Genomic DNA, 27936 nt, shown 5'->3' with positions numbered 1-27936 from the left:
TGAAAATTAAATCATATATTTATATATATATATATATATATATATATATATTATATATTATATATACATATACATATAATATATATTATATTTATTATATATACTCGTATATAACACATCAGTCAATAATACGGGTGACTAACTAAGAAAAACAAATTTTTTCTGCCAAAAATCGGTTTTATCATCAATATAATCTCCTTCAAGGGCAATACAATCAGTCCAACGCTTCTCTTACTTCTCGATGCCGTGCTTATAGAAGAATTTGTCTTTTACCTCAAAACAGGTTTTAGTTGCAGCAATTACTTCTTCATTTGAGATGAATTTCCTACCGGCGATTTTTTATTGAGATCAGCGAATAGCCAGTCGTCGCTGGGGGCCAGATCTGAACTATACGGTGAATGAGGAAATAATTCGAAGTGTAATTCGTTCAATTTTGCCATCGTTTTTATTGACTTGTGACATGGTGCATAGCCAGTCGTCGCTGGGGGCCAGATCTGAACTATACGGTGAATGAGGAAGTAATTCGAAGTGTAATTCGTTCAATTTTACCATCGTTTTTATTGACTTGTGACATGGTGCATTGCCTTGATGAAACAAAATTTTTTTCTTCGCCTTATACGGTCGGTTTTTCACAATTTCTGCTTTCAAATGATCCAGTAATGACGTGTAGTAGTTACTATTGATGGTTTTTCCCTTTTCGAGATAGTCAATGAAGATTATACCATGTGCATCCCAAAGTACTGAAGCCATAACCTTCCTAGCTGACTGCTGTGCCTTTGGACGCTTCGGACGTGGTTCACCGGCTACAGTCCACTCAGATGATGATCGTTTTGATTCCGAAGTGAAGTGATGGATTCATTGTCACATATCGACGCAAAAAATCTAATTTATTACTTGTAAACATGGCCAAACACTGCCTTGAATCGTCAACACATTGTTGTTTTTGATTGACTGTGAGTAAACGCGGCAACCCCTTTGAAAAGAGCTTTCTCATGGTCTTTCAGAGTAAAAAAAAAATACTTGCAAGTTTCGAAAGAAAACATGTGGAACAGCAACAATGCTCTTGAAATCTTTAGAGTACAATGCTCTTGAAATCTTCAGAGTTAAGTTTTACTCTCAAAAAATTTTACATCTTAAGATTTAGTGCTGCCAACTTCAAAAATCAATGTATTCTGAATGTTCACTCAAAATAAGTTGTAAGCTTCCAGTCATTCGTTAAAATCATATAAGCATTTTATATACTAATAAGTTCAAATGCATAAATAAATAAACATAATTTAATTAATTAATGTCCAAAAAACAATAATATAATAAAAGATTTAAGTATTTTATTTATTCATTACAGATTTAACAATACGTTTATTAAATACTTTTTATTTATTTAAAGAGAGCAAAGGATGGTGGATACCCTTAATCAACTCGAACTCGCATACTTTTATGAGGTAAATTGGAAAATAAGTGCAGTGCAAAAAATTCCTAGGAAATTTCTATTTACTTTACTTCAATTTACTCGAACTCGCACATAAATCATATTTAAAGGAAAAACATGTCCGTCTGAACAAAACTTAAGGAAATTATTTTTAATGAAAAAATAAAAACAGTGGCATCACCAGTCGTTAAATATTATATATCGTTAATTTTTCTTCGTTAGGTTTTTACAAGTATCCATCAGCTGTTGCTTTCATCGCTTTCAAAATTATAAACAACTTTGAATTCAAATGTTATTAAAACTGTCATTTTAAATGCTTACTATTTATATTAGAACTATATTTCCATCACGTTTAACACATTTTTTTAGATATTTTAAATAATGCAATGGTGAGACGAGAAAGCCATATTGGCTTTATTCATAAAATAACGTGAAATGTCAGTATTTTGTTACATTCGAAGAAATCGTTAGCGTTGATTACAAATTACTTTATATTGTATTTTTAGCTGCAAGATCAAGTACCCAAAGTTTTATTTGACTTTCAACTCAATTGAGTAATGAAGTCTACTGATGTAGAGTGTTGTATAAACGAGAAACCATAAGACCTATTCTTAAACATGTGACAAAAATGTTTCAGTAGTTGATATAGCTATACCCAAAAATACTCTATTTCATGTTATTGAATTTTCATATTTGCTACAATTTATTAAATAAGGGATAAAGAATAATAGACTGGTATTAAAAAATAATTTATACCATGATTATATAGTCTAAATCATGCATAAATTAATAAATAATTATTTCGCATTATAATCAGGGTGTTGATGTTTAAGCAAAAGATATCGCAAGAATAACTGGCACCCGGAGTTTACTCGTTTTGGGAACCATTTTTTCTTCTTCAGTAAAAACTCTTTTTAATCTCTTGCTACGCTAGAGATCTTTATTTCTTGATTAATATAACTTTTAACATTATTTTTAAAGTTTTAAAACCAATTAACCTTTGGACTCACACCATTGAAGTGGCCAGGTTTCTCCGCCTGGATCCAGGATGATGGTTTATATATACCTCTTCCCTACTCTTCCTCATCCTTCTCCCCCCTTCTCCTTCATTATCACCTAACTTTTATCCTATTTCCCTACGCATGTAATCGTCTTGTGTTTCCTTTCATGTTTATCTGCTTCATGTTACAGCAACAACATCAACAACAACATCAACAATAACAATTAACTTATGCGTGATTTATGATGAATGTTGACATTATTAAGTGTTAATTTTTGAATTATTAGGTCTGTTCCACGAGCTACTCATAGTAACTTTGAGTAAACACTGTGTATACACAAGCGCGTTCCACCAGCAAATATTCAAGTATTTTTGTGTAAATTTTACTTCTGTTTTACTCATGTGTTACTATAGGGGTATTCACTCTCTCTTGCAAACTCATTGCAAGGTGCACGAAATGCACAGATTGTACGAGAATGCAAATAACAACAACAAAATACACGCACAAAATTTCGTGCAATTGCGTGCAATCTTCCAATGCTGAAACCTATGTATATTTGCTTGCAACAAACCAGAAATGGCGGAAATCAGCTGTTTTGTCATTTGTTGCTTCTCATTTTTAAATTTGAATTGACTGTTAGTAAAATTTCGAGATATGTTAATCTATGGCTATGCTATATACATGCGTTTCGTTCAATAATTTAAATCGATGTGACCATTAATTAAGTTTTCACAAATATAATATTATATACATATACATTTGTGAATTAATTTATCTATTTATCAATTTCAGCGAAACTTACGAAAATTTGTTCACATTTTGAACTATTGAATGAAGTGTTTGGACGCATGTCTAATTTTGTACGGAAACATTGCCATAGCCACCAACTAGTTCTGCGCTAGGCAACGAAGTTTTTTTTATTGAATCGTCTGCAGACAACACATCATCCAGCTCTGCACCGAAAGTCGTGCGTTCTGCTGTGCAAAGCCCCACTACCCCCCTCGATAAAAAATATAACAAATAACAATAATAAATTAAGAATTAGTTATATTTTTATTATAACAATTATTTTTATATTATATTATTATTACATATATCTCCAACAACAAATAATGTAGCGACTTTACGAATAGCCGCATTTTCGCCTGATGAACCCAAACGATATAAAACAATAGTAATCCTTAATAGTTTATTAGTGAGACTATTAAGGAAAATACGTTCCAATTTACTCTAAGCGTCTGACAAAAACGGCCTTCATCAAATTCTTGAAGAATGGTAAATCTCCATTGAATAGATTTTGGTACGGGTTGGTGATTTCTGTGATGGTTTACTAAAGTAAACAAAAGGTCTTCATTTAATTGCTCCATTACTTCCCAGTAATTTGCATCATCTAACAAATAGAAACTATATAGTAGTGAAAACTACATTAACAACATGTTAATACCTTCAATCAGAATATTAAAAGCACTATTTTCAATAAAAAAATCTATACATTTTTGTATTTCACTTGTTCGCGGCATTGTTATACTTTTATTTTTCTTTGCTCAATTTGATACGGCTGCAAAACAGCTGATTCATTTTGATGATGCAATTCTGCAACAGAGGTGTTCTCGCAGTCTTGCAGTTTTTGTATAGCATTCTTGCATTTCGTGCTCCTTGCAATGAGTTTACAAGAGAGAGTGAATACCCCTTATGAGTAGCTCGTGGAACAGACCTATTATATGAATTTTGTTAATTGTTTGTCATAACATTAACTTTCCGAATTATTAACACATACTAATGTGACTCTCAGAAGACCTATTATGCTTTTCAAATGTATTTATTTATATTTTATAGAAATAAAATATTTTAACAGATTATTTGCTTACCGTCTTTTAACTGTTTAATTCTTCCACACCTAGTGCCACGTTGGCGCTAGCAAACAGGAAAACATTTGTTTTAAAGAATTCTTCTATATTCTCATTTGATACGCACAGTAAATACAAATCACAACAGGTGATTATTCATTATTATTAAAAAAAGAGACAATGATACACCGTGGCTTAAGGCAGCATATATTCATAGAATATATATTATTTTTAGAACTGAATATCTTGAAATTATTATTCTAAAACAATATTATTTGAACTGAATATCTTAAAGTTATTATTTGTATTTTATGATATTTTCAATATAAACTAAAATTTAATATTAAATTTTCTTTTATTTTATTTTGATACATATTATTTTCAAACAATAGTTCAATAAAATTAATGTATATTTTTATAAAAAATTTAAATACATTATGTAAACGTACTTATTCGAGTACCATAAAATTCGCAATATTACATAAATAATGATTTTATTATAGGTTTTAAATTAATTGATCGTACTTATTTTTATTTTAAAAGAATAAATCACCAAAATCTGAGCCAATGTTTTGTTGGAATACGTTTTGTTGTGGTCTTTGTGAACGTCGTGCAGGAACTATAATATCATTAATTTCGTGGACAATGCCATTCACAGCAACGGCATCGCATTTAGTAATACCTGCGTTCTCAACCTTTGGACGACGTTCACGAGTAATACGTAAATGTGCACCATTTAGAGCTTCAATAGAGCGTACAAAAGGCCAGTTTGTTGGCATTATACCAGCGCAACAAACAGCATCGTTTACAATGTGTGTCTTGACAAGGCTCTCCAATTGAGATTTGTCCTTAATAAGTGTTTTTTCCCAATCTTCAACCTCTTCGAAAACATCATTATTAGGTAAAAACAATGTGTATGTTTCTTCTTTATTAGTGAGCAAACTAGTTAAATTAGATGAACGTACAAGTTCTAAAAATTTACTGTATCTTGGATTTTTTTCTAAATATTCCAATAAATTCTATTAAAAATAAAAAAAAATTAATTTTAAATTAAAATGTTAGTATTAAAAAAATGAAATTACCATATTTGGTGGAGTGAGTGGCTTGTCAACTTGATGTAATACAGAACCACAACTCTCATCATCAAAATGTACTACGCGTGCACAGTTTACTGTAGCACGATTCATTACATTCGTAAAGAGTGCATGGGTGGAATATAAGTTAATACGAATACTTGAACCAGCAGCTGTTGGCATTAATTGTTCAGTCAAATCACAAGTTTTGGTCATAGGATGTACAATGTGGTAGTTTATGAAGTCAACCAATTCAGGATTATTCCTTAATTTTTCTGGAGTTTCAGTTAACATTTCTACCCACTTAGTACCCTGCAAAGCCTTATCAGTTGGTGCAAATAATGTTATATTGTCCATATCATCGATTTTATTATCTAACTCAGCTGCTTCAACAAGACGCTTGAAAAGTGTGACATTCTTGGTTTGCATAAGTGTAGAAAGTGGCAAAGCAGATTCTGTTGACAAAATTGTGTCAACAATATGAAGAACGCCGTTTGTGCCCATAACGTCTGGTTCAATAATTTTTGCTGCATTATTAATGGTGATATAACTTTCATTCACCAAATCAGCCACTTCAGATTTTTCTTGTGCAGACTTTGACTTATTGAAGCGCAACGGTTCACCCAATAAATTGAAAGCACTAGTTTTGGCACCAGCAATAGAAGCAGCCGAGCAGAAAGTTAAATCAAGAATATGATTTTTCAATATATCTGTAATAGAAGTGAAATATAAATTTTGTCTACACTCGCTTTCTAATTTATATTTATATGCTTACTTGCAGCGCATTTTTTTCCCTCCTTCAAAGTCCTGCGTAAATGTGGTTCCAATTTATCGAAAGCATCATCAGTTGGTACGAAAATAGTAACTGGCTTATCAGATTCAAGAATTTCACTGATTTTGGTTTTCTCCAAAACGGTACGCATAATTGACAAATCAGCACGGGAACGTATAATATCCATAACATTTGCTGTGACTGGTTTCATAACACCACTTATTGTATGCACTAAGCCTTGTTCTGAAAGCTTGTCGTGTTTTTCAATTGGAATGCAATTAGCTGTGTAATGAACTGGACCCAAGCTCAATGGCAGCTGGTACATGTTAATGCGTATGGTTTGACCTTCCATTTGTGTTTTCAAAATTTGCTCATTTGCAACATTATCCATATCATATTCACCATCGACTATGTGGCGCAAATAAAGTTTTTTTAAAACTTCACCAGACTTTTCAACCAAATTCTAAAATAAACCATAATAAAAAATAATTGTATTATAACATAATCAAGCTAGCCACAAAGTTTAATAATATATTACATTTTCGTTTTGTTGATCTTCGTTGTAGTTGGTGAAGGCACTGTCGATTGGCATGAAAATGGTTATGTTTTTGCGGTTGGTCAATAACTGATCAGCTAAGCCGTTAGCTTTAGCAATGTCGATGAACTCTTTGGCTCCCATATTTGCAGCGGTATCAGCAACGTTTTTAATATCTATTTTATCGCACGGTGTTGAATAACCTGCATCTCGTGGACGTCCATAACCATGGCAACATTGACGTGTTATGACTACAGTTTTCATTTTACCATTTTGATTAAAACTACAAAGAAAAATATTGTGTTTATACACTTATATATATTAAATTATTATTTAAAAATATTTAATACCTTCTTGAGCAGACGTATTTGTTTGGTTTATCAACGCAGGAGTGAAGGCTGAAATGGAATTGTCCGATAATCGGTTTGATGTCAATGCTTTCAGATATACCAGGAACCAGTTCTTCCTGTGATGGCTTTGAATTCTCTTTATCAGCTTCAGTGTCCTTTACAGTTTCTTCTTTATCTGTACAAACATTTGGTCTAATGTGAAGACACAATAATAATTAGAAGTTAAATAAAATTATTATATACTTATTTCAAAATAATAATAATAATACTGGTGATCGGATCGTTATGAACAATAGTATTTATATTCTTTAGTACTTCAGTAGTGTTTTTAATATACGTGATTACATATTTAAAAGTATTTAAATATTTAAATGTGCTACTAGCGTGTTGGTTAAATCGATGATGCAAATAGATGAAGAATATCTACGCACGTGAGGCCTCTCATTTTTGTACATAAATGTACGACTTTGACGTGTTTCGAGTCCTATTCTAAGGTCAACATGATTAACAGCTATGATTAAAGAAACGGTTCAAGAAGGTAAATTTGAGCGAAATCAAGAAAGATAAGATCGAACTCCAAATTCTAACGCTTAGATACTATTAGTAGAAGACTTCGAGGAAGACTTCCATAAACAAAGTTTAAGGACTGGATTGCTATAAAGAGCAGCATCTTATTCAGTCGTAGAAGGGACTAGGTATCAAACAAATGGGAAGCAGTAATTAAAGGAAACTGTGAGCAAGCATCGTAATGATCGTTAACATATATTTTTGTTAAATGTTATTGTTTTTGATTAAACAAATTAAAAATAAACAAAGCAACAATAATTGTACACAATAAATATAGATGTAGATATATAATTAATAAGCGATATATGTAAACAAAAAATTGACAGACAGTATTGAAATATAATATGTAAACACATATAGACAATATTTTTTTTTTAATATAAATTAATTGCAATTTTTAATTGTAGTATAAACAAATAAACATTTATATAATTATTATAAAATTTCATTATAAATATGCATTTGATCAGTTTGTAATTGAATACGTTATATATATATGAACACTTGATACGTTACTTGTAGATATTCTTAATAAAAAATTAAAAAGGGCGCAAAAAAGTAATAAAAATGTAGTTCATATTTTTATAAATAAATTAATTTAGTTTAATCATTCTAATTACAAATGTAAAAATAATTGAAATGAAAAAAAAATAGCAATTTCCTTAAACTTAATAAATAATAGATGTAAATGAGTAAGAAATGGTAAGTTAATCTTATTGTAATATATATAAATATATACATATATAAATATATATATATAAAATTTTTAAATATTAATGTGATGTGCTAACAAATCTATTATATAAATAATACTGTCTATTGAAATAGGGTAGACTTACGTGCGGTGCCACTTACTTATAGGCTTGAAAACTGGCAATAAATGCTAATTTTAACTAGGATAGATACCTATATACATACATAGTACTTATTCATACATACATAGCACATACCATAAATGTACTAATTTCAATTTGCAATAAATGCCATTAACGAAGTAAAGAGTTAAGCGATACAAATGGGGACAGAGAGAATGTTGACACAGTGCTTATATGTTATGCAAATATAAGTGAGCCAGTATATTTAATATTAAAAACAAGCGTAGTTTATGGAAAAATCTAGACTTTTGAATTGTGTACATTTACAATGTTCACAATTTTAGCTGTGTTTGTCTATCAGTTAAATGGCTACAATAAATAAATAAATTCAATTTAAAGACAAGTCAGTCTTTTATTTAATAATTTTTGTTTCTTTTTTGCAATACAAAAGAATATAAAGAATTAAACAAATTCATGCAAATTATATAAAACTAAAAAGAGACCATTACAATATACATAGGTACAACTCCAGATAGTCAAATGTTTTCACGAACTTCTTTTATTTTTTTTTTTTGAAAATATATTTCACGATATTAAACTCTACAGGGTGCAATATACTTATACTATAACGTGAGTCATTACTTCAACTGTATGTTAAAATAATTGTCATCTACAATAATATAAATAAGCACATACACAGTTATTAACAATAAATATCGTAAGAGTTATTTAGATGATTTTTATATGTGCTTTGAATCATCCTATCCAGCTTTACTGAGAACAACACTATCTGTTGCACATTTTGTTATCGGCATTCAGTGTTGTTTAGTTTATAAACACCTTGCTAAGTGATGAGCATACCCACACTTCTTTATAATTTAAGAATGTAATATATATATATATTAATTGTACTTAACAATTCCTGATGCAATATCATTTATCATTCCATTGAAGCCACACGTATTTAAATAAAATTATTTATTTTGATTTCTTTGTTTTTATCTCTAAACTTAAAAACAATAAGTATCCTTTATATAAATACAGCAAACTGCTATGGGGTGTAGACCTGTTTTAAACTATAATTTATAATTTAATTTATAATTTATCACATGGGTTAGGTATGTCTTTCTTATACAACGCTTCATATTTATAATGTAACGTTTTTATTAATATGTCATAGTTGTCTGATAAAAAATAGATCTTCATATGTTAGGGCGAAGACGATCTTTAGCGCCACATCAAACACGTTCAATATTCTTCCCTTAAAAATATATTTAAATTTGAGAAAGCAAATATTAAATCAAAAATGATAATGATAACATTTATCATAATAACAAAATGATAACAATAAAATCGATACTACAATTTGTGAACAATAATTGTGTACATTTTTCTAAACGCAAGTTTAAATTGCACTTCAGTTCGTATTCTTAGTTTAGCCGTACTGTCTCAATGACATTGATATATGTCATACCTATATGATATAATAAGAGTACTACCATCAGTTAGAAGATATGCTGATTAAATAGTTAAACAAAAGTGTTTATATCACGCTTTCTTAAAATTGTCGTATCAGAAGCAGTGATTATCTACTAGCAAAGACCAATAGATTCCAAAACCTTACTGTATTGTGTGTTATTTGGTTTTGGATTGTAATAGGCCCGAATCTTTCTTTTTTAAAATCAAGAATGTGGTTGTGACTGATTCCTACAGTCACAATAAGTAATTTTTTGTCACGAATTTGAATATATGACTGTGCAAGTTATGTGGTTTTAACACAGGGCGGTGCTAATAGTAACACAACATATCTTTTGTTGGCGTTGCTTTGTTAAAAATTTAATATTGTTCATTTCATCTATTGGTGATCTAAATTAACAATAAAGCTCATGCGATTTGTCATCCTTAAACTTTTTTTGAAGGGCTACGCAAAAGATCGTGTTTATGCAGAAAATCCTCAAACTATCGACACTTGACATTCAAAGAACATTAACTTATGACCGAACAGTCGCCAGCTATGTGTAGGCAAGTCGTCGAAGATGACCTAAAAAGGATTCAATCCTCCAGAACACCCTATGCAGGATATTTGAATTATTTTTTATTACGGAATTTAGCATCAGTATTAAAAATTATGATTAAATATGTTTCTCACATTATCGAGAAAGTTAAACTGATCGATCAATGGGAGTTCAATTTTTTTAGGGTATTAATTATTATTTTAAAATGCCATGTCTATTCCCAAAGTTGTTATCCTGCTGTCTAATTCGCTGTTTTCGTTGCACTGCTAAAAATTTAAAACGCTTTTTCGTTTAATAAATTTTTAAAGTGTAGGATTGGGGCGTGAGCGTTAAATTCAACATTTTTAATGTGTTGCGCTCGGCTAACTTTTCAAACTATATTCCAAAACTCTTTACTAACTTTTATTTACGTTAAGCTCAAGGCGAATCTTTTGTAATACTTTATTCTCTTCGTATTGCATATATCTTCAAAAGTTTTTATTGAAGATTTTATACTTGTACATAATCATCGCGTACCTATTGTCATTCTTTATTATTATTTTTTTTTTGTATATGCAGTTATTAACTGCTATCTTTATTATTTATTCTATTTAATTCTTGTTTTCCTATATAAAATTAATGACAAAAATAAATTATTTTTTGTTTCATATAATCATTATTAATTTTTCTAAATTTATAGATCGTGACTAATGTCGAATCGGGATGCTTTGTGGTAACGCCAAAATGTCAGTAAATCAAATTTCAAACATTTTCGACTAAACTAATTCTAATTTGTTTTTCAGCTTTTCGAATCTTATACGTTTTCAATTTTTTATTGTTTACCTTCTTCTCGTTGTCAATGGATACTACAATTGTTGGGTAATATGCTATAGTAATTTCGGTGATAGCTTAGTTAACAAGAAAATATTATGTTTAGGAAAAAATGCAAAACTTAAATTTGTCCTAGATCGATTGGAATACTGCACGGTTAAGTGACAGTTAGAGTAATTGCAGAACACAACTCAAGTCTGAGTATTTAAAAAATTACTTGACTTTAACTATTAACTTTTATTATTGTTTTTTATTATTCACTTACCCTTTCCACCATGGCTCTTGTTGTGGACCAAATCCAAAACCACCAAAGGAATTAAAGAAATCTGGTCCGAAAAATGGAAAAGATTGTTGACCAAAAACATTTGGAGAGTGATTTTCGTTAATTTCACCAGATATCACGTCAATATCTATAATATTAAAAATTAAATACAAGCAATTAGTGGATATAAACATTTTTTTTATGAGTGGCAACGTATTTTTTATAGTATTGTAATATATTATATACATAGGATTCAAAAATTGATTAATTTTAAAAACGCTAGTTTATATACACTACACTATTCCTATATAAAAGTGTAAAGGGATATCATTTTGAAATGTCGGTGAATACATATAGATTCATTATGTATGTATAGTACCGTGGAAACATAATTAAACCTTAATAAAAGAATTTGACATTTAATATTATTAAAAAAGAATTATTCAGCTTACCAAAAGGTTTTTCTTTTGTGGGTGGAGCTTGGGTCCGAGCTTGGAAATGTTGATTTTCCAAAGGCACGAAATCCGTGTCAACTGTTTCGAAATTGCTGTAAGGTAAACGGAAAGGTTTATTATCAAATTGTCCCCAAATTTGTGGATGGCCTTCTGATGCTTGTGGTTGTTGTTCTGATTGTGATGTTCTAAATGATGATCTGTATGACGGTATGGGTGAAAAAATGCTGTGTTCAAGGTGTGGTGTCAAATGCTGCATAAAACTGATTGATCAAATGCAACAAAAAATACATTGAACCAAGCAAAAACAAAAAACAGAATTAAGTTTTGGTGTGTAAAAATTTTGTTTAACTAATGCGGATTTATTTACAAGGAGCATGAATAATAGTTTCTAGTATAGATTAAGTTGTAAATGATAGTTATCAATGTTGTAAATATATGTAGCCTTGTTGTATTTATATATCATAATATATTTTTTATTATTATCTAACATGTAAATTATTACCAAAATAAGATATATTTAGCCTACGTATAATAATAGTATTGTATTACATATATAAATAAAATAGTATACGTAAATATTAAAATAATTAATATCTGTTAAAAACAGAATTATTGTTAGTACGATATTCAGGTTCAGTTGTAAATACAATAAATTTGATAAGTTAAATTTCTTTTATTTCTAAAAAATATAATAACATATACCTATAAAAAATAACACATATACCTACATACTCCTATATAAAATAATAACATTTTTTGTGTCATTTTAGCAAATCATAAATATTTAATAGAAAATCAGAAAGTTTAATTGAAAAAAATTTTCATAACGTTTATTAATTATATTAAAAATAACTCTATAAAACATATGATTAGATTAGAAACACAATAAAAACAACTCTAAGTTCATCACACGCTTCTTATTTTGAAGATGTTACTTAAATATTTACTGATCCATATAATTCTTTTGTTCTTGAGAAGAATAATTGAAGAAGAACTAAGAGAAGCGAACTATTCCTGGAGTGACATATGCCGTGAATCAAATAACCGAATACGATAAAAAAAGATAGAGGCCCTATGTCCACTGAGAGATAAGGATAAAAGAGAGAGAGATAATTCTTTTAATAACATTTGATCAAATTATAATGATTCATAGCCGAAGTTGTTATGAAAATAATATTAAATAAAAGAGATAACTTTTATCTGAATCAACACAGCATATATTACAGCTATATATATTTAAAATTGATTCATTCTGAATGAAATTAGATATTCATTTTTATATACACGTTTTTATCAATAACTATTTTTAATTTTATAGGGTTAACGTATAATGAATTAAGTTTAATGTCCTCTCGAATGATCTGATCTGAATTGTAAAGACGATCCAAAAACAAAAATACAAGATCTATCAAAAATGCATTTAAAACTGTCACTGCTGACAGTCAGAAAGAGTCTATGTGTAAGAACATAAATAAATCTGTGCTTATGAGAATGACGAAACGTAAGACGAAAGAAACTTTCCTCCAAGATGTATTCTGTTGTATTTTTCGTTATAAGTGATTTTATCTATCACGAATTTGTTTCAGAGAGACTGACGTTGAGAAAGAATAATGTATTGCTTTATTGAAGCGTTTGGTTAATAAAATCTTTCAGGAAATTTCTGGAACAACAATTCTTGTATTTGATAAAACACCATGATAGCGCGAATTCTGTATATGTCCCCGAAACTAATTTTGCAAATATATGAAACTTCTCTATTTCAATTAAATTAAAACCATAAAACAAACTGATTTGAATGAGTTAATGGTTACATTATATGAAAGCTATTGTGAAATTAGATGTTGATAAATTAATAAATGTCAGAAATATTTCCCAAATTTCAGTACCTTTCGACATAATACATATAATTTTTACCGATTTTTTATTTGATTATTTTTTGTTCAAAATAAATTATTAATAACATGAAAGTCTAATTAAAATAACACAATTTCATATAAAATCCCCATCTAAATGCTTTGTTTTGTCTAAATGCTTTTTTTCCTGTCTAAATGCTTTTTTTTTGTTGTCTAAATGTTCTTTTTTGTCTACAGAAATATATTTATACGTATAATTCCAAGAATTTATTTACTTCATAATTAATATAAAAATGATTTTGAATACTAAAAACTAAGCAGGATGGTCGAATATGGAGAATTCTGGCGTAAGATGGGGAACTATAATTTATAATTTTTTGATTTATTGTGTTTGCCTAGTTCAATATTATATTTTGTTGTAAAGATGATAATAATGACGGCCATTGCGATAAAGAGGTTAATGTATACGTAGAATTCTAATGATTAAAATTAAGTTAATTTCAGTGTTTACGTCAAGCTTCCGTATTTTAGGTTTTTTTGTACTTTTTGTAGGAATGATTTGTAAAAAGGTACATAGTAAAGAAACCTAGGTTTAAGAAATCGTAAATCTTCTGGTTTTACGCATTTAGCTTCAGCTTCACCGAAACTTGAATACCCTTCGCAAAGATAGTACAGGTTATAATACAAATTTTAAACTGATTTGTAACAATTATTTTGTTATGTTTAGCCTTTTCCGAGTTAGTGCATCTGGGCATTTTTACTATTTGATAGCTGGGGGGTTTCTGTAGACTCCCACCCATCTTACCAAATAATTTGTGTATTCCTCATAAGATTCGTGGTCGTCAATGACTATCTAAGATCTGCGTACCGCCCCGTGTGGTTAGTGATTATTCTAAGATTAGATAGTGGTAAGTAGGGATAGAAGAAAAAATTAAAAAAATTTTTCATTTTAAAGTAGGACCTCTCCTTTCCATCCACCGTGGCTACATTGTTTCTTAGCAATTTTATTGTTATTTTATCATTTATTGTTTAGTAACAAAATTGTCAGTAAAAAAATTTCAATAAAATAACAATTTACAGTTTTTGGCTACAATTTATGGTTAAAAATATTTAAAAATAAATATTTCATTGTAAACGGATCTCATTAGCAATAGTGATGTGAGAGATATAAATTTATCTTTTGAATATTGTACGATGTTAGAATATTTAAAAAATCTTAAAAATGTCAGATTTGAAATTTATTTATATTTTTAAACTACAAAACTTCAATTAAGTTTTAAAAATATTTTTTTGAATCGTCTTTGTAAAAATTTATACACAAAAACACTTTAGTGCCAAAAGCTTAGATCTCACATACAAATAAATATTTTATTTCCTTTGTTTTTGTTTTGACAAAAATACAATTAAACCTCAGTAATTTTCAATTCACGTATTCCGCCTGGCTACGTTTTACTAATTTTAAGGTCGTTTGTATGCTGATCAGTACAGATTTTTTTGGTAAAGCAAAAATAATTTTTTTCTGCATAAATGGGTTAAGAAAGTTTTTTACTTAAAAGCCTGAAGCTGCCGCTGTCGCATTATGAGTCAGACTGGCTCATCATTAACTTCTATATTTAAAAAAATTTGTTATACGTATTTTACGGATTTTTAAGCACAATAGAGTTTTTTAGAGCGATTCATCATAAAGATTTCTTTGGTGAAGTAGAGTAATCCTATACAAACAATATTTTTATACATACATATATTGTGATTTATATGTTTCATTGCGGTTTATATTCAACTGCAAATTATCGCAGTACCACCGATTGGTACAAGTATAAATCTCTTACTGGCATTAGAAGTTTTTTATAATTTTTTTTTTTCTCTAGTCTACTCAATTATAATAATTTTAAACCTGAATCTCTGCAACTTATATTCTCGATTACCATCGATTTCAGTAATAAGCAAGCTTTGAAAACAGCATTCTGAGCATTATTACAGTTCAGTTAAAAAAATATTGCCTCTACCTAAGCTGTTGCAACAACTAAGCAAATATGTTTGTTTATTTAAAAATAATAAAAATAAGCTCTAATCAAAGCAATTAAAAAATTCATTATCAAATACAGGTCAGAAAATCACTTTATATTCAGTGACATATGTACATACCTATAGTCTCAAACAGCTACAACGTTCACAAACTTTATATATAATTTGTATTTATATGAGTTATGATGCTTTTTAAAAATATACAAATTTATACGTTAATAACAGATGGACAAAATTAATGATCGTTACCCATCTTTTATTTCAAAGTCAAAAGAGACAAATACTGTAATGAACAAATTTATAAATGCCCAGCAAATTAATAGTGGTGCTTAGACAATTTTTTATACCCAAACTATCTTTCAGGAAATTATCTTCAAAAGTGTCCGAAAAGTGCGACCTCATCAGTAGACAATTACATAAATAATGACACAAATTAAATATACACAGTAAAGAAAAACAGAATAAAAATTATGCTAATAGTAAATATTTTCACTAAAACACGGACGTTAGCCAAGACATGGTAAGATCGATCCAGTCTTCAAGATACATACCCAAAATAGCTTTGAAAACATTTTACTCATTTGTCTTATTTCGAAAATTTCTTAATAGATCGCCCTACATTTTGATTGATTGGACTTCTAGATATCTTAGGTTCGTTTTGAAATTAGGAATATAGAAGACGTAGATTTTAATTGAAATGAAGTTATGGAGTTAATAATACGCCCGAACGCCGCCATAAAACAATTACAGTTAGCTTAAAGCCAGACCATAAGAGATCTATTTAAGATACCTTGGTAGGTAAAAACAGCAGACATACTCAGAGACCTGACGATCGAACCAGCCTTAAAGCTCTTCGCAAAAGTGAATACACTGCCTCATCCCTAGAAACCAAAGAGTAAAAGTACGCAACAGCACTAACTCAATTAACACCAACATCATCATATGGAGTTAAAAAAGTTAATGAAGTTAATAAAATATATAGTTAAATAAAAACAATAAAAATATTGAATTTTAATTATTTTCCTTCTACTACTGTGAAATGTTAAAATTTTGCAGAGTTATTTCTGCTTATTTACTCGGAGTACAAAATTTGTTATAAGATTTATTCATGATTTCACATGTAACACTTAGCTTACACACTCCAAACATATAGAGAAATAAATCCTATGATATCCAAAATTTATTGTTAGGCGAATACGTAGTAGTTGCAGCTATACATAAAGCATCAAGCATTATAAAAACAAATTGAAGCTGTACATTTCTACATCCATAAGGCAGCATCCCAGTAAAATAAATATTAATGTACACATTACTTCATCATTTGCGAGTACAATAACACTGAAATAGTATTTAACAAAAATAGAAAAAAACTAATCTTATTATTATCTTTGATTAAAGTCTATGCTTTTATTAAATAGACCAAATCCACAAAATTAGATGTTTTAGCAACAATTGGCGGTCAGTCTTGACGAACAGGTTAGGGACGTAAACCTAATTGCTATGGGAATAAATGACTAATGGTCAGCTAAAGCGTATGGATAGAAAATAAGAAAACTGTGTCCGCGGAAAAAGGTAAAAAATCTTTAACAGCATAAACAAAAGTATTTAAGTCATACAATAAAAATGTTGCACTTCGTATAAATTATACTTATTATTATTAAATTTATATTATATGCGAAGTAAGCCCTACACATCATTTCAACTCCTTTCGTCATAAAACCTTATCTATCTCAAAATTATCGTATATATTTTTTTTTATTTAACGTATTTCAGCGCTTTATTTTCTTGGGAATACTACTCATTGCTTTTCTCGAGAAAACTTCATGATGTATGATTAACAATAATTAATATTAAATAAGATTGTGTTGTTTTTAAACAATAATTAGATCGATTAAAAATTCGCAACTACCTTTATAAATTAATAGAGGAATGTGAGCGAAGCTGCGAGCAGTCGGTACTATATAGTATTGGGGCACGTAAAAAAACCATTAAAACCACCTATTTAATGTAAAATTAATTATTATTATAAATAAATACTTTCAATAAAATATGTTTTAGTATTAAAACTAATAATAAAACTTTCGTAAAATTATTTAACATATATAGGTGGCACTTTTTTAAGTTGCATGTTTTTGGTGCCGTTAGCTGATACTTCGGCTTATTTCAATATATATATCTCAGCTAAGTTAAGCACTGCAAGCGACAGTAAAGTGAAGTATTAATTAATGTGATAAATTTTATTAATACAGTTGAGGTTTGTTTCTCTAAGATAAAAACTTTTTAAACTTTTAAAACTTTTTAAACGTAAAAAGAAGCTAACTTATTTCAAAAATATATAATAAAAACAATTATAGTATAATCCACCAATTTATACATATTTTATGCTTATATTTCAATTTTGCATTAAATTATAAAGTACATTTTGTTAACATAAATGATTGAAGACTAACTTAGAGTGACCTATATTTCATCAAAATACCTAGAAGCAATATAAATTATTTTATTGCGTTTGTATGTATTGTTTTAAGCTTCGTAAAAAAAGTATACCTTTACATACAATGTAAATTTAAAGCAAAAACAATGTAAAACAATAAAGAGAGATACTCAGAAAACAAGATAAAATAATTAACATTAAAATGTTAATGCATTGCAGGCAGTTCGTTTGAAAAATGAATACAACTCAACTGTGAAAAAATCTATAACAAATTGTATCTCGAAATGATTCTTTGTGTAAATATCAAACATTCTGTAAAAGATTGCCTTCGTCTACAATGAATTAAGTGGTGACGTGGCGTAAGGTCTCTTTGCGCCCGAATGAGTTTGTAAATGAAACTTAAAAGATATTTAACATATTTTTCAATTTATCACTGAACTGTTGGTTTTGCCTAAGGATAATTATAACGAATTTGGCGTCCTTCTATTGATACGCCTAGGGCACGATCGATGTCTCGTTCTTCCTTACGTGGCCTCTGAATGTAAGAAGTGTGCTGTATATTAAATTTCTAGTCTGTTTAGACATATATAAATACAGTGTTTCCCAAACTCTTAAACATATAATGAAATTAATAAAAGAGTTTTTAGTTAAACACTTGGGTTCAGGAATTATTTTTATAATATATATTTTTAGTATGTTATTACTAGGTACATGTGCCAGACTTACTTAACTCAACTCTTCTACTTAAGTGAAATAAGTATTTTAATCAAAAAATAAATATGCTTTGAAGAAAAGTAAAATAAACTTTCAAAACTGAGGTATTTTATATATAATAATAAACAGAACAGAATTTATTTATTCAATGATTCAAAAAACTAGGTTTTAACAACAGTTCAGTTTATCACAATAGAAAATTCGTCTTAAATGGATCTCAATTTTTAAATTTAGCATGATCAAAAAAAAAATACAAGTCAAAAATATCTAAAACAGTAAGTTATAACACATATGGTTCTACAGGACTCGCAATATTATTGTATTATATCGCATTCTATTATTGTCTTATATCGCATAGTAACAATTTTTTTATTAAATATTTCTAGTTGCAAAAATCTCTTAAGTTTATATTAATAGATTAATCACTTGGGGTATGGATTAGCTGAGCAAAGTAACTGCTTATAGCTTGGACGTATCATATTTTCTTGAATAACAAGAAAAGATTTCAGCTAATTTGTTTTTTATTCAGTAATTATTAGAAATACAAAAAAAAACTTTCTATGAAGGAATTGTTTTAATAGATCTATACTTTTTGGAAAGATAGTTTTTATGTAAAATTAAATATGTCTGTGATATAAGCAACCAAATATGAATTTTATGGAAAAAATGCTTATTTTCCAATCTTTGGGACTCCAGACGCGCCATTTTCACTTATGCAATTGAACTAAAATTTTACACAGATTATTTTTTAGTAAAATGAACCGATCTAGGGGATGCCGCGTAAAATTCTCCGACTTTCGAAAATTAATGGCACCCTAATGTATTATATTTTTCTAACAAAATATGATATGAAAATATGAAAAAAGTTCATAATTTTAAAAATCGAATGAATTAGTCATCGTCTATTTGGAGCAAAAAAAAATGCCTAAGGAGTGGAATAAGTCTACATCTGTTCAATATTCAAGCAAGAAGATAAGATCGAGTGACACACGACAAATTTCTAACGAATAACTTGTATGAAACAGAGTAAATGCTATCACTGAAAATGATTTAGAGCAGTACAAGTGCGACTTTCGAAAAAGCAGGAGCACAACAGATCTACTATTCTTTATTACACATGTCGAAAAATAATTTTTATGACTTGTCCATAAATTTAAGCAAGTCTTTCAAGTTATAGAAAATGTCATAATGTAAAAATCACTGCTACTACTAAACCTACAAAGAGAACATATAATGATCTTTGTAATGACTTTTAGGAATTTTGACGTGAATATTTGTAAAACAAAACAAAAATAGAAAATTTGATATCTTTAGCATAAGCTTTGGTATAATACAAGACGATATACAGTTATACTTTATTTGGTATTAAACTTTGCACTTTTATAAAAAATGCACTGCGCTCATTTATCCGGTTTAGTGATGCAGGTAACGAACAAGTCGTTTTTGGGACAGAAATCATGGAAAATAAATAAATAAACGACAGAACATAAAATATAAGATATAACAAGTTATCTAAATTAATAAGGGAAAATATTTAATAAGTTACATTGACAGGAAAATGTTATAGATAAAATATTTCGCTAGAATGCCAGAGGATCAGTTACAACAAAATATTCACAATATCTTTCATAACTTAGATGAAACATAAAGCAATATTAATAATAAAATATTAACATTCATGAATAAAACTACACTAAAACGTTCTGCTATAATATTGTACTACAACAATATTTATATAACCGATAGAATTAATTCGTTTTTTTTTTTTGAAGAGGTTGCAGTCTTTAATTTTGTATCTTTAAACCAGAAGTTTAAAGTTGCAAACCTAGCACGATTTGTTTACTTTACCTTGTTTGCATATTTACTTAATTTTTTTTGTTTATAATTTCAAATTTTGCAAAACTGCTTAGTGTTGAACTTACTTGTGAACTAAAGAACTTACTGACAAAGCCAAAGTACTAAAATTACTTAATTATTTCAGCAAATTTAGGTCAACAGACTGCGCTTGAGTCTTGTCTTGTCTTGTCGTTTTGTTAAAATTAAATATACATTTTTCTCCTTTGTATTTTACGAGTATCTACATTAAAATTAAAATTTCACCAATTCGTCGAAATTACACAAAAAAGCAAAAGAGACAATGAAGAAAATTAGGAAAGAAAGTTGCTCAAGAAATTAAGTATATAAAAAAAACAAATAAACTAAATTATGAACTGGTACGACGAAGTTGGTTAGTTAGTCATGCTGATAGTTTTTTGTTCATCTAATAGGGTATCAACAAAACTGACATATGTCTGACAAGTGAATCATACAATCTAATTTTTAGAAAGCAAAATACAAAAAACTAATTAGAATATATATTAAAATCAATGCCTTAATTAATATTATCGTCGAATATTGATTTCGAATTTTGTGCATGAACTAATTGACCTTTTTACTATACTAACTTCAACTGATCAAGTTTATAAATATATTATATTATAATTATAAATATAATATATATTATATTCTATTTTTAAATTAGAATATTATTTATTACAATTGTATTTTAAATTTTTATAGTTAAGATAGTTTCGTTGGTCTTCAGCGCATTACGCAGTAATGCACCACTCAGAACTTCGGTACACCATTGTCTACCTGTACATAATCCCTAAGGTCCCTTAGGTTAAACTTTCTTAAATTTTAGATAATCAAGTTGTTTTATAAACATTACTCGTAGAGAATGAAGTTGATTTTATAACAGAACTCTGTACTGTAAATAATCTTGAATATTGGAAACTCCTTATAAGCACTGGAATAGTTGTTAGAATGAGAAAAGCGCGCCGCATTTTACCAGTGCCCCGTGCATGCCCAGCAGAATCATATCTGTTTTAATATATTTTTTGCCTCTTTGAATTATATAAACGTCATCATAAACAAATTTTTAAGCCTTTTTAAAAATTTCAAAACAGTTTTCTGACCTATAATATAGTAAATAAGTAGACCTAAGTGGATCGCAATCATTTAGAGTCGTTTTCTATATTAATCTAAAGAAAAGTTAACATTTGTGTAATAATATATAAAGATTTTGTACACTCCTTTTTGAGGAATACTTACTTCTTTTAATAAAAGTAATTTTTTTTGAAGAGTACACAAACAAATACCTACAAATAATAATATCACCAATTAAAGTAAACTCCCAGCCTCTCTTAAGTAATTAAAAATATGTTACCAAAATACTTAATACTCAGTTTGGTAAAGAATTTTTAATACAAAAACTTTTTGCTGTTATTACAATAATTGTATAAGTTACAGAAATGCACTTCATATTTATTCCAAAAAAAAAAGGATTGTTCTCATGTTAGTAGGATCCAATTAAAAATAATTGTTTTCATATGTTAATAGAATCTATTAAATATATGTACATATATGTAAAGATGTCACCGCCACGGAGCTTTGATTAATAATATCAAGATTCATATAAAATTAAATCAAGTTTGAAAGAATTTTTTGTTTCTATGGAAAGCACCACCTGCCAATTGTACCAATCTTGAAAAGTAATATCCATTACTGGACCGCACGTTTGATGACGTGAGCATACTGTTACATTACAGTACGCTGTATGCTGTACGGATAGGAGTAAAGGTATTCAGCTAGATGTATGGGCACTGCGTATAGTTTCCCTTTTTCTTTCAATATATGCATGTTTCTTTTATGAGAAACTCAATTATATTAAAATTAGAGCTGTGCATTCCCTTTGACATATTTAGTTTAAATTATAACAATTCTTTGGTAAAACTTGGAAACCTAGTAGTTGGATACCAAGAATATATAAAATTTATTTTCAATAAATTGATTTAGATTTGCCCAAACGTGGATTCAATTATTTGTTGTTACAAACAGTGCATACAGTTATCAAAAACGGAGCATTGCCAATGCAAAAATATTAATTGTAGTAACGAATTCCTCGTGAAACTAAATAATTTAATAGGATCTTAAATCATAGGGTACATATTAGTTTATTATAAAAAAAATTAAATTTATGTAGTGTGATAGTGATTACATACATTATTTACTGGTCATACATACGTTGCTGTTGATTTCAACTACCTAAAGTAGCCTGCATTACCCACATGACACACACACGTATAACAGCTTTAAAAAATTCAAACGGTATTTTACATTTGTTGGCATTGGGAGACATATTGACATTTTATGGAAATAAATTATTTGGGTGCCAAAAACTAGCAATATATCAATTGTTATAAGTGCATATATTGCAGTAAACTTAACAATGTCGAAGCAAATTGCTATTGATATAACTGCAAAAGATAAACCAAAAAAGATAAACTCTATAAACCAAATCTTAACTTGTGCAAAGTTAGTAAGTGCATCTGCAAATTCATTGCAGTCCACAAATAGTATACAGACTAATCCCAAATTTGAAACACAAAATATAAATAAAAACAAGGCAATAATTGTTACTGCTCCATTGACAAATAAAAATGACTGCGAAAAAGTATTTAATGATAATGATGATGCAGAAGAGACTGTTAAGACAAGGACTGGTAAATAGAAAATTTTTTAATACCACATATTTAATTAATATTTATTTAAATCCAATATAGACAAAAAAGAAAAGAGAGGTTGGTGTTTGGATGATTTTCAAATTAGTCGCCCATTAGGACGAGGTAAATTTGGCAAAGTTTACTTGGCACGTGAAAAAATGTCAAAATACGTAATAGCCTTAAAAGTACTATTTAAGTCCCAAATTCGAGAATCTAATATTGAACATCAAGTTCGTCGTGAAATTGAAATTCAATCACATGTAAGACATCCCAATATATTAAGACTGTATGGTTATTTCCATGATGGCGCTCGGATTTATTTGATATTAGAATATGCACCAGGTGGCACATTATACAATGAAATGCGTTCGCAGCCTTTAAAAAGATTTGGTGAATCAAAGTCCGCTTCATATATAAATTGCTTAGCATCTGCGCTCGAATACTTACATGAGCGTGATGTTATCCACAGAGATATTAAACCAGAAAATCTATTACTAGGACATAACGAAGAATTAAAAATAGCAGACTTTGGTTGGTCCATTCAGGAACCGATTTCAACGCGGCTTACTCTGTGTGGTACATTGGAATATTTACCACCAGAAATGGTAAAAGGTACACCTCATAACAAAAGTGTGGATCTGTGGAGTCTGGGTGTATTATGTTATGAGCTTGTAGTGGGATGTACACCTTTTTTAGGAACAAGTTATGATAAAACTTATAGAAAAATTGTAAAAGGTCAATATAAACTGCCTGATCATGTTTCACACGAAGCTGCAGACCTTATAGCAAAGTTATTAGTACCTGAACCAAACAATCGTCTAGCACTAAACAAAGTATGTCAGCATCCTTGGATAATAAGTCACACTAAACAACAAAACATAGAAATAAAAGAGAAAAAAATAATTTGATAATTTCAAATTTATTTTTTAGATTTCAAACATTTTAATTATTTTGTATCTCCTGTAGCAAATTTTGCATTTATTCATATTTGCTTTATTCTAATTTTATCGATCCTAAACCAAATAATAATTTATTGTAATCTTATAATATTAAATATTGTAATCTAATGAAAATTTCATATCAATTTATCACCAATTTTTATATAAGATTAAATTCATAACCATATATATATATCACAAACATTTAAATTGTTCTTGATTGAAGATCGTACTGAACGCTGTTTAGACGGAGCGTTAAAAGAATAATAAGTTTGCTAAGATGTTTACAAGACATTAGGATTAGAGACCATATGAAATATAAATATTCTTGATCAAGTCAACGATATAGAAAGAAATTTTGCGATTATATTGTTTTACAATACATAAATGTTTATAAAGATATTAAAATTGATTTTTGATACAAATATCTTTTATATATAATATACATATTTTTATTAATATATATGTATATATATTTAATTATAAAAACTAGTTTATGATAAACTATATTTATTATACTATATAATGTGTTTCAAAATATTTTTTATCAGTTAAGATTTGAATATAGCTGTCATATAGAAGCAATTAAGTTCATTATACTTAATATTAGATATTTCATATTAGAAATCATAAATCATATTAAAAATGATTTCATTTTTGAACATTTTACTACATTTGTTATTGATATAACAAATTAAGCCACATATTTATTATTTCTACAATCGAATTTAGTTATAAAATGCGAAATTATGATATTAATTTTTGGAATACCAAAAGAAAGTATCAATTTTAAAATTTTATCGATTCGAGATCTGATTTTAAATATCGTTCACAATAACTCTGAAAAAGACAAAGTCAAGGCTAATTTCCTTAATCTGTCAATGAAATCGCACAAATCTTATGTTTTGCCAAATGACCTGACTTTTACTAACGCTATTATTTAACTATTTAACTATCAAATAATATTATAAACATAATAATTATAAAGCCCTATTACGTAATACGTATATTGTATTCATTAGCTTATCATAGGAATTTCTTGAAATATGAATAGTATAAGGTACGTAGAAAGCTATCTTTTAATACTATATATTCTGATCCTGATGATGACACTCAAGGAGAGTCGAAATATAGACTATATTAAAAATATTAAAAAAACATTGAATTTTTTAACAAAAAGTGACCTATAGCCGAATAAAAAAATATATAAAAACCATTAAAAATAGTCAATTCTATTTCTTTAGTCGTACTGTTGCGGCATTTTGCGCTTGGAAAAGATCTTCTAAGAATCAAAATAAAAACAATAGTATGTAGGTACGTATATATTAAAATCCCTACAATGTTTACAATGCTTTAAACAATAATACTGACAAGAAAAAATTAAACTGACACTTGACTAAATATTTAAATAATAAAGGAAATAGTTTCAGTAATAAAAAAGTAAATAAATTCCTAAATGTTAATAATTTTATAATATTAGCTACAAAACAAAACATGTTATATGCCTACATATGTAAGCATATATATGTATATATATTTTCTATTTTTATTTAATTAAAATTTTTTCTAACAATAAAATTAATTTACAAATTCTAAATTTTAAATATGGTATTACAAATATTTGTAAGAAAACTTAATTAATTAAATGCATTATGATAATTGAAATTGAAAACTTTTAACCAAAATTTTGAATTAATTAAATTATTTGTAAAAACTTTTGGAATAATTAAAAAATTTTAATTTTATCAACTTACTTTTCATAAAATGGTACTGCATTGATGCAACCGAACATGACTAAAAATGTCAGCAACGTCAACTTGCCGCATTGCTGCATGTTCCGTTTTGAGTGCAACATCATTTTTTCTTTTTAACTTTTTGTTAGTTTTATTGTTGCTGCAGTGATGTGATTACTTTCAACTTTTTCAATTTGGTACTTAAATTATGCGCTTCACCTAAGTGAAATGTAGGAAAATTGTAATTAATATGAACACTTTCTATGAAACAGTTTAAGATATATTTTTGCACGTAGCAATATAATAAAATAAATCACTCTACACTCTCGCCACAAAAATAATTTTAATTCTTAAATTAAATATTAAGCTGAACTATTTATTAATTATAATAGTGATTGGGATATTCCTGGAATTAAGACCTAATTAAGATTGGTTGTTCCAAAATTTTAATACGAAATTTATTTCTGACAAAACAAAAAATAATTAAAAACGTATGGTCCGACACTTGTCTGCTTAAAACAATATTTATGCTTTTAAAATTAACTTCATTTCTTATACACTGCAAAACTTCACTTTACCATCCACTTCACACAAAACTACTCCCAACACAGTTTAAAACGAACTAATCGAAAGAACGGCTCGGTTGCTCTATTTATACCGTCTGCATAAAATGTATTTGGATTTTATTTCTGTTTTAGCTCTTTTGTTTTTAATTTTTTGCTCTATGAGCTGCTTATTCATTGCTCTGACTGTGCTGGCGCTACATTTTTCAGCCGCATATTTAGTGTAACAAAATGTTCAAGAAATTAGTAAATTTTTAATATATATATATAATACATTGTTCAATATATAACTTATAATACCTTTCATCGTAAATAACTTGTGAACAAAACATTAGAATAATTTTGTCGTTAATATTTTAATAAATTATAATACCCGTTTATTAAACTTTTTATAGTATATTAAGCAAATTGCCTTAAAAGAAAAAGGAATAGATATTTATGATTTCTGTATTAATGTTTAATATTTTCTTTATCCGGTGCTATTCTTCATTCTTTCATTATATGAAGAATAGCTATTAGTTACAGATTTATTAAGAAAACAAGTAACTACTATAGTATTTCTTGTATTTCCATAAAAAATAATTATGTGAAAATTTCATTTTTTTGCTATAACGCCCAAGCGCAGATATTAACTATATTTACCCGCAAAAGTATTTGTATTTATTAAATTATTGTAATTTATTAGTCGTAGCTAATATTAGGATCCATAATCGAAATGTAATGCTAATATAAAAGTAAAACAAAACTTTCTATGACAATTTTAAATACATATAACATAGTGTTTATGATGATTTATACCTTTTTTATTGTAATTTTAACCCTACTAATAATAACATATGTAAAAAATATTACTGAAAATATAATCCGTAACATATTACTTGTAAATTAAATTAATAAAATCTAAAAAAATAATATTTTCGATAATGTAAACGATAACGAAAGAATACATTACTTTGATTGACCTGTCTATATTAAAACGATGCATTATTTTATAAAAAAGTGCATTACCCTCCAGATTATATATAATCGATAATTTAGCTGGGGCATAATAGCACACTCACATAGCAATACGCACAGGTTTACATACAGAGAGTTGCCAATTCATTTTTTTTTCGTCATATAACTGTGATGACGTCACTTACGTGATTTATTTACACATTAAGTATCAAAACAAATTTTATATAAAATTATAATAAAATTT

General features: G+C 28.1%; 2 protein-coding genes across 3 annotated transcripts; one reads left to right on the top strand and one right to left on the bottom strand.

Moving 5' to 3' along the window:
• Window positions 1–4701: 4701 nt before the first annotated feature.
• On the bottom strand, window positions 4702–26825 carry LOC119680407 (transforming growth factor-beta-induced protein ig-h3). 2 transcript variants are annotated; one of them, XM_038093208.1, is made up of 9 exons: window positions 26751–26825; window positions 26194–26391; window positions 11929–12191; window positions 11480–11624; window positions 7008–7199; window positions 6661–6940; window positions 6126–6585; window positions 5360–6060; window positions 4702–5296 (listed from the first exon to the last, which is right to left on the bottom strand). In XM_038093208.1, the coding sequence occupies exons 2-9, from the start codon at window positions 26295–26297 to the stop codon at window positions 4814–4816; spliced, it is 2628 nt and encodes an 875-aa protein (XP_037949136.1). In that variant the 5' UTR covers window positions 26298–26391; window positions 26751–26825; the 3' UTR covers window positions 4702–4813. The 2 variants fall into 2 exon arrangements, with proteins under 2 accessions (XP_037949136.1, XP_037949137.1); XM_038093209.1 differs by having other exon boundaries at window positions 11929–12023.
• Window positions 22962–24449, top strand: LOC119680408 (aurora kinase C-like). The gene is made up of 2 exons (XM_038093210.1): window positions 22962–23501; window positions 23562–24449. The coding sequence occupies exons 1-2, from the start codon at window positions 23228–23230 to the stop codon at window positions 24407–24409; spliced, it is 1122 nt and encodes a 373-aa protein (XP_037949138.1). The 5' UTR covers window positions 22962–23227; the 3' UTR covers window positions 24410–24449.
• Window positions 26826–27936: the final 1111 nt, after the last annotated feature.

This window comes from Teleopsis dalmanni, chromosome 2 (assembly GCF_002237135.1).
Source record: "Teleopsis dalmanni isolate 2A chromosome 2, ASM223713v2, whole genome shotgun sequence".
NCBI classification, from domain to species: domain Eukaryota; kingdom Metazoa; phylum Arthropoda; class Insecta; order Diptera; family Diopsidae; genus Teleopsis; species Teleopsis dalmanni.
This window is presented reverse-complemented; position numbering and strand designations above follow the sequence as displayed.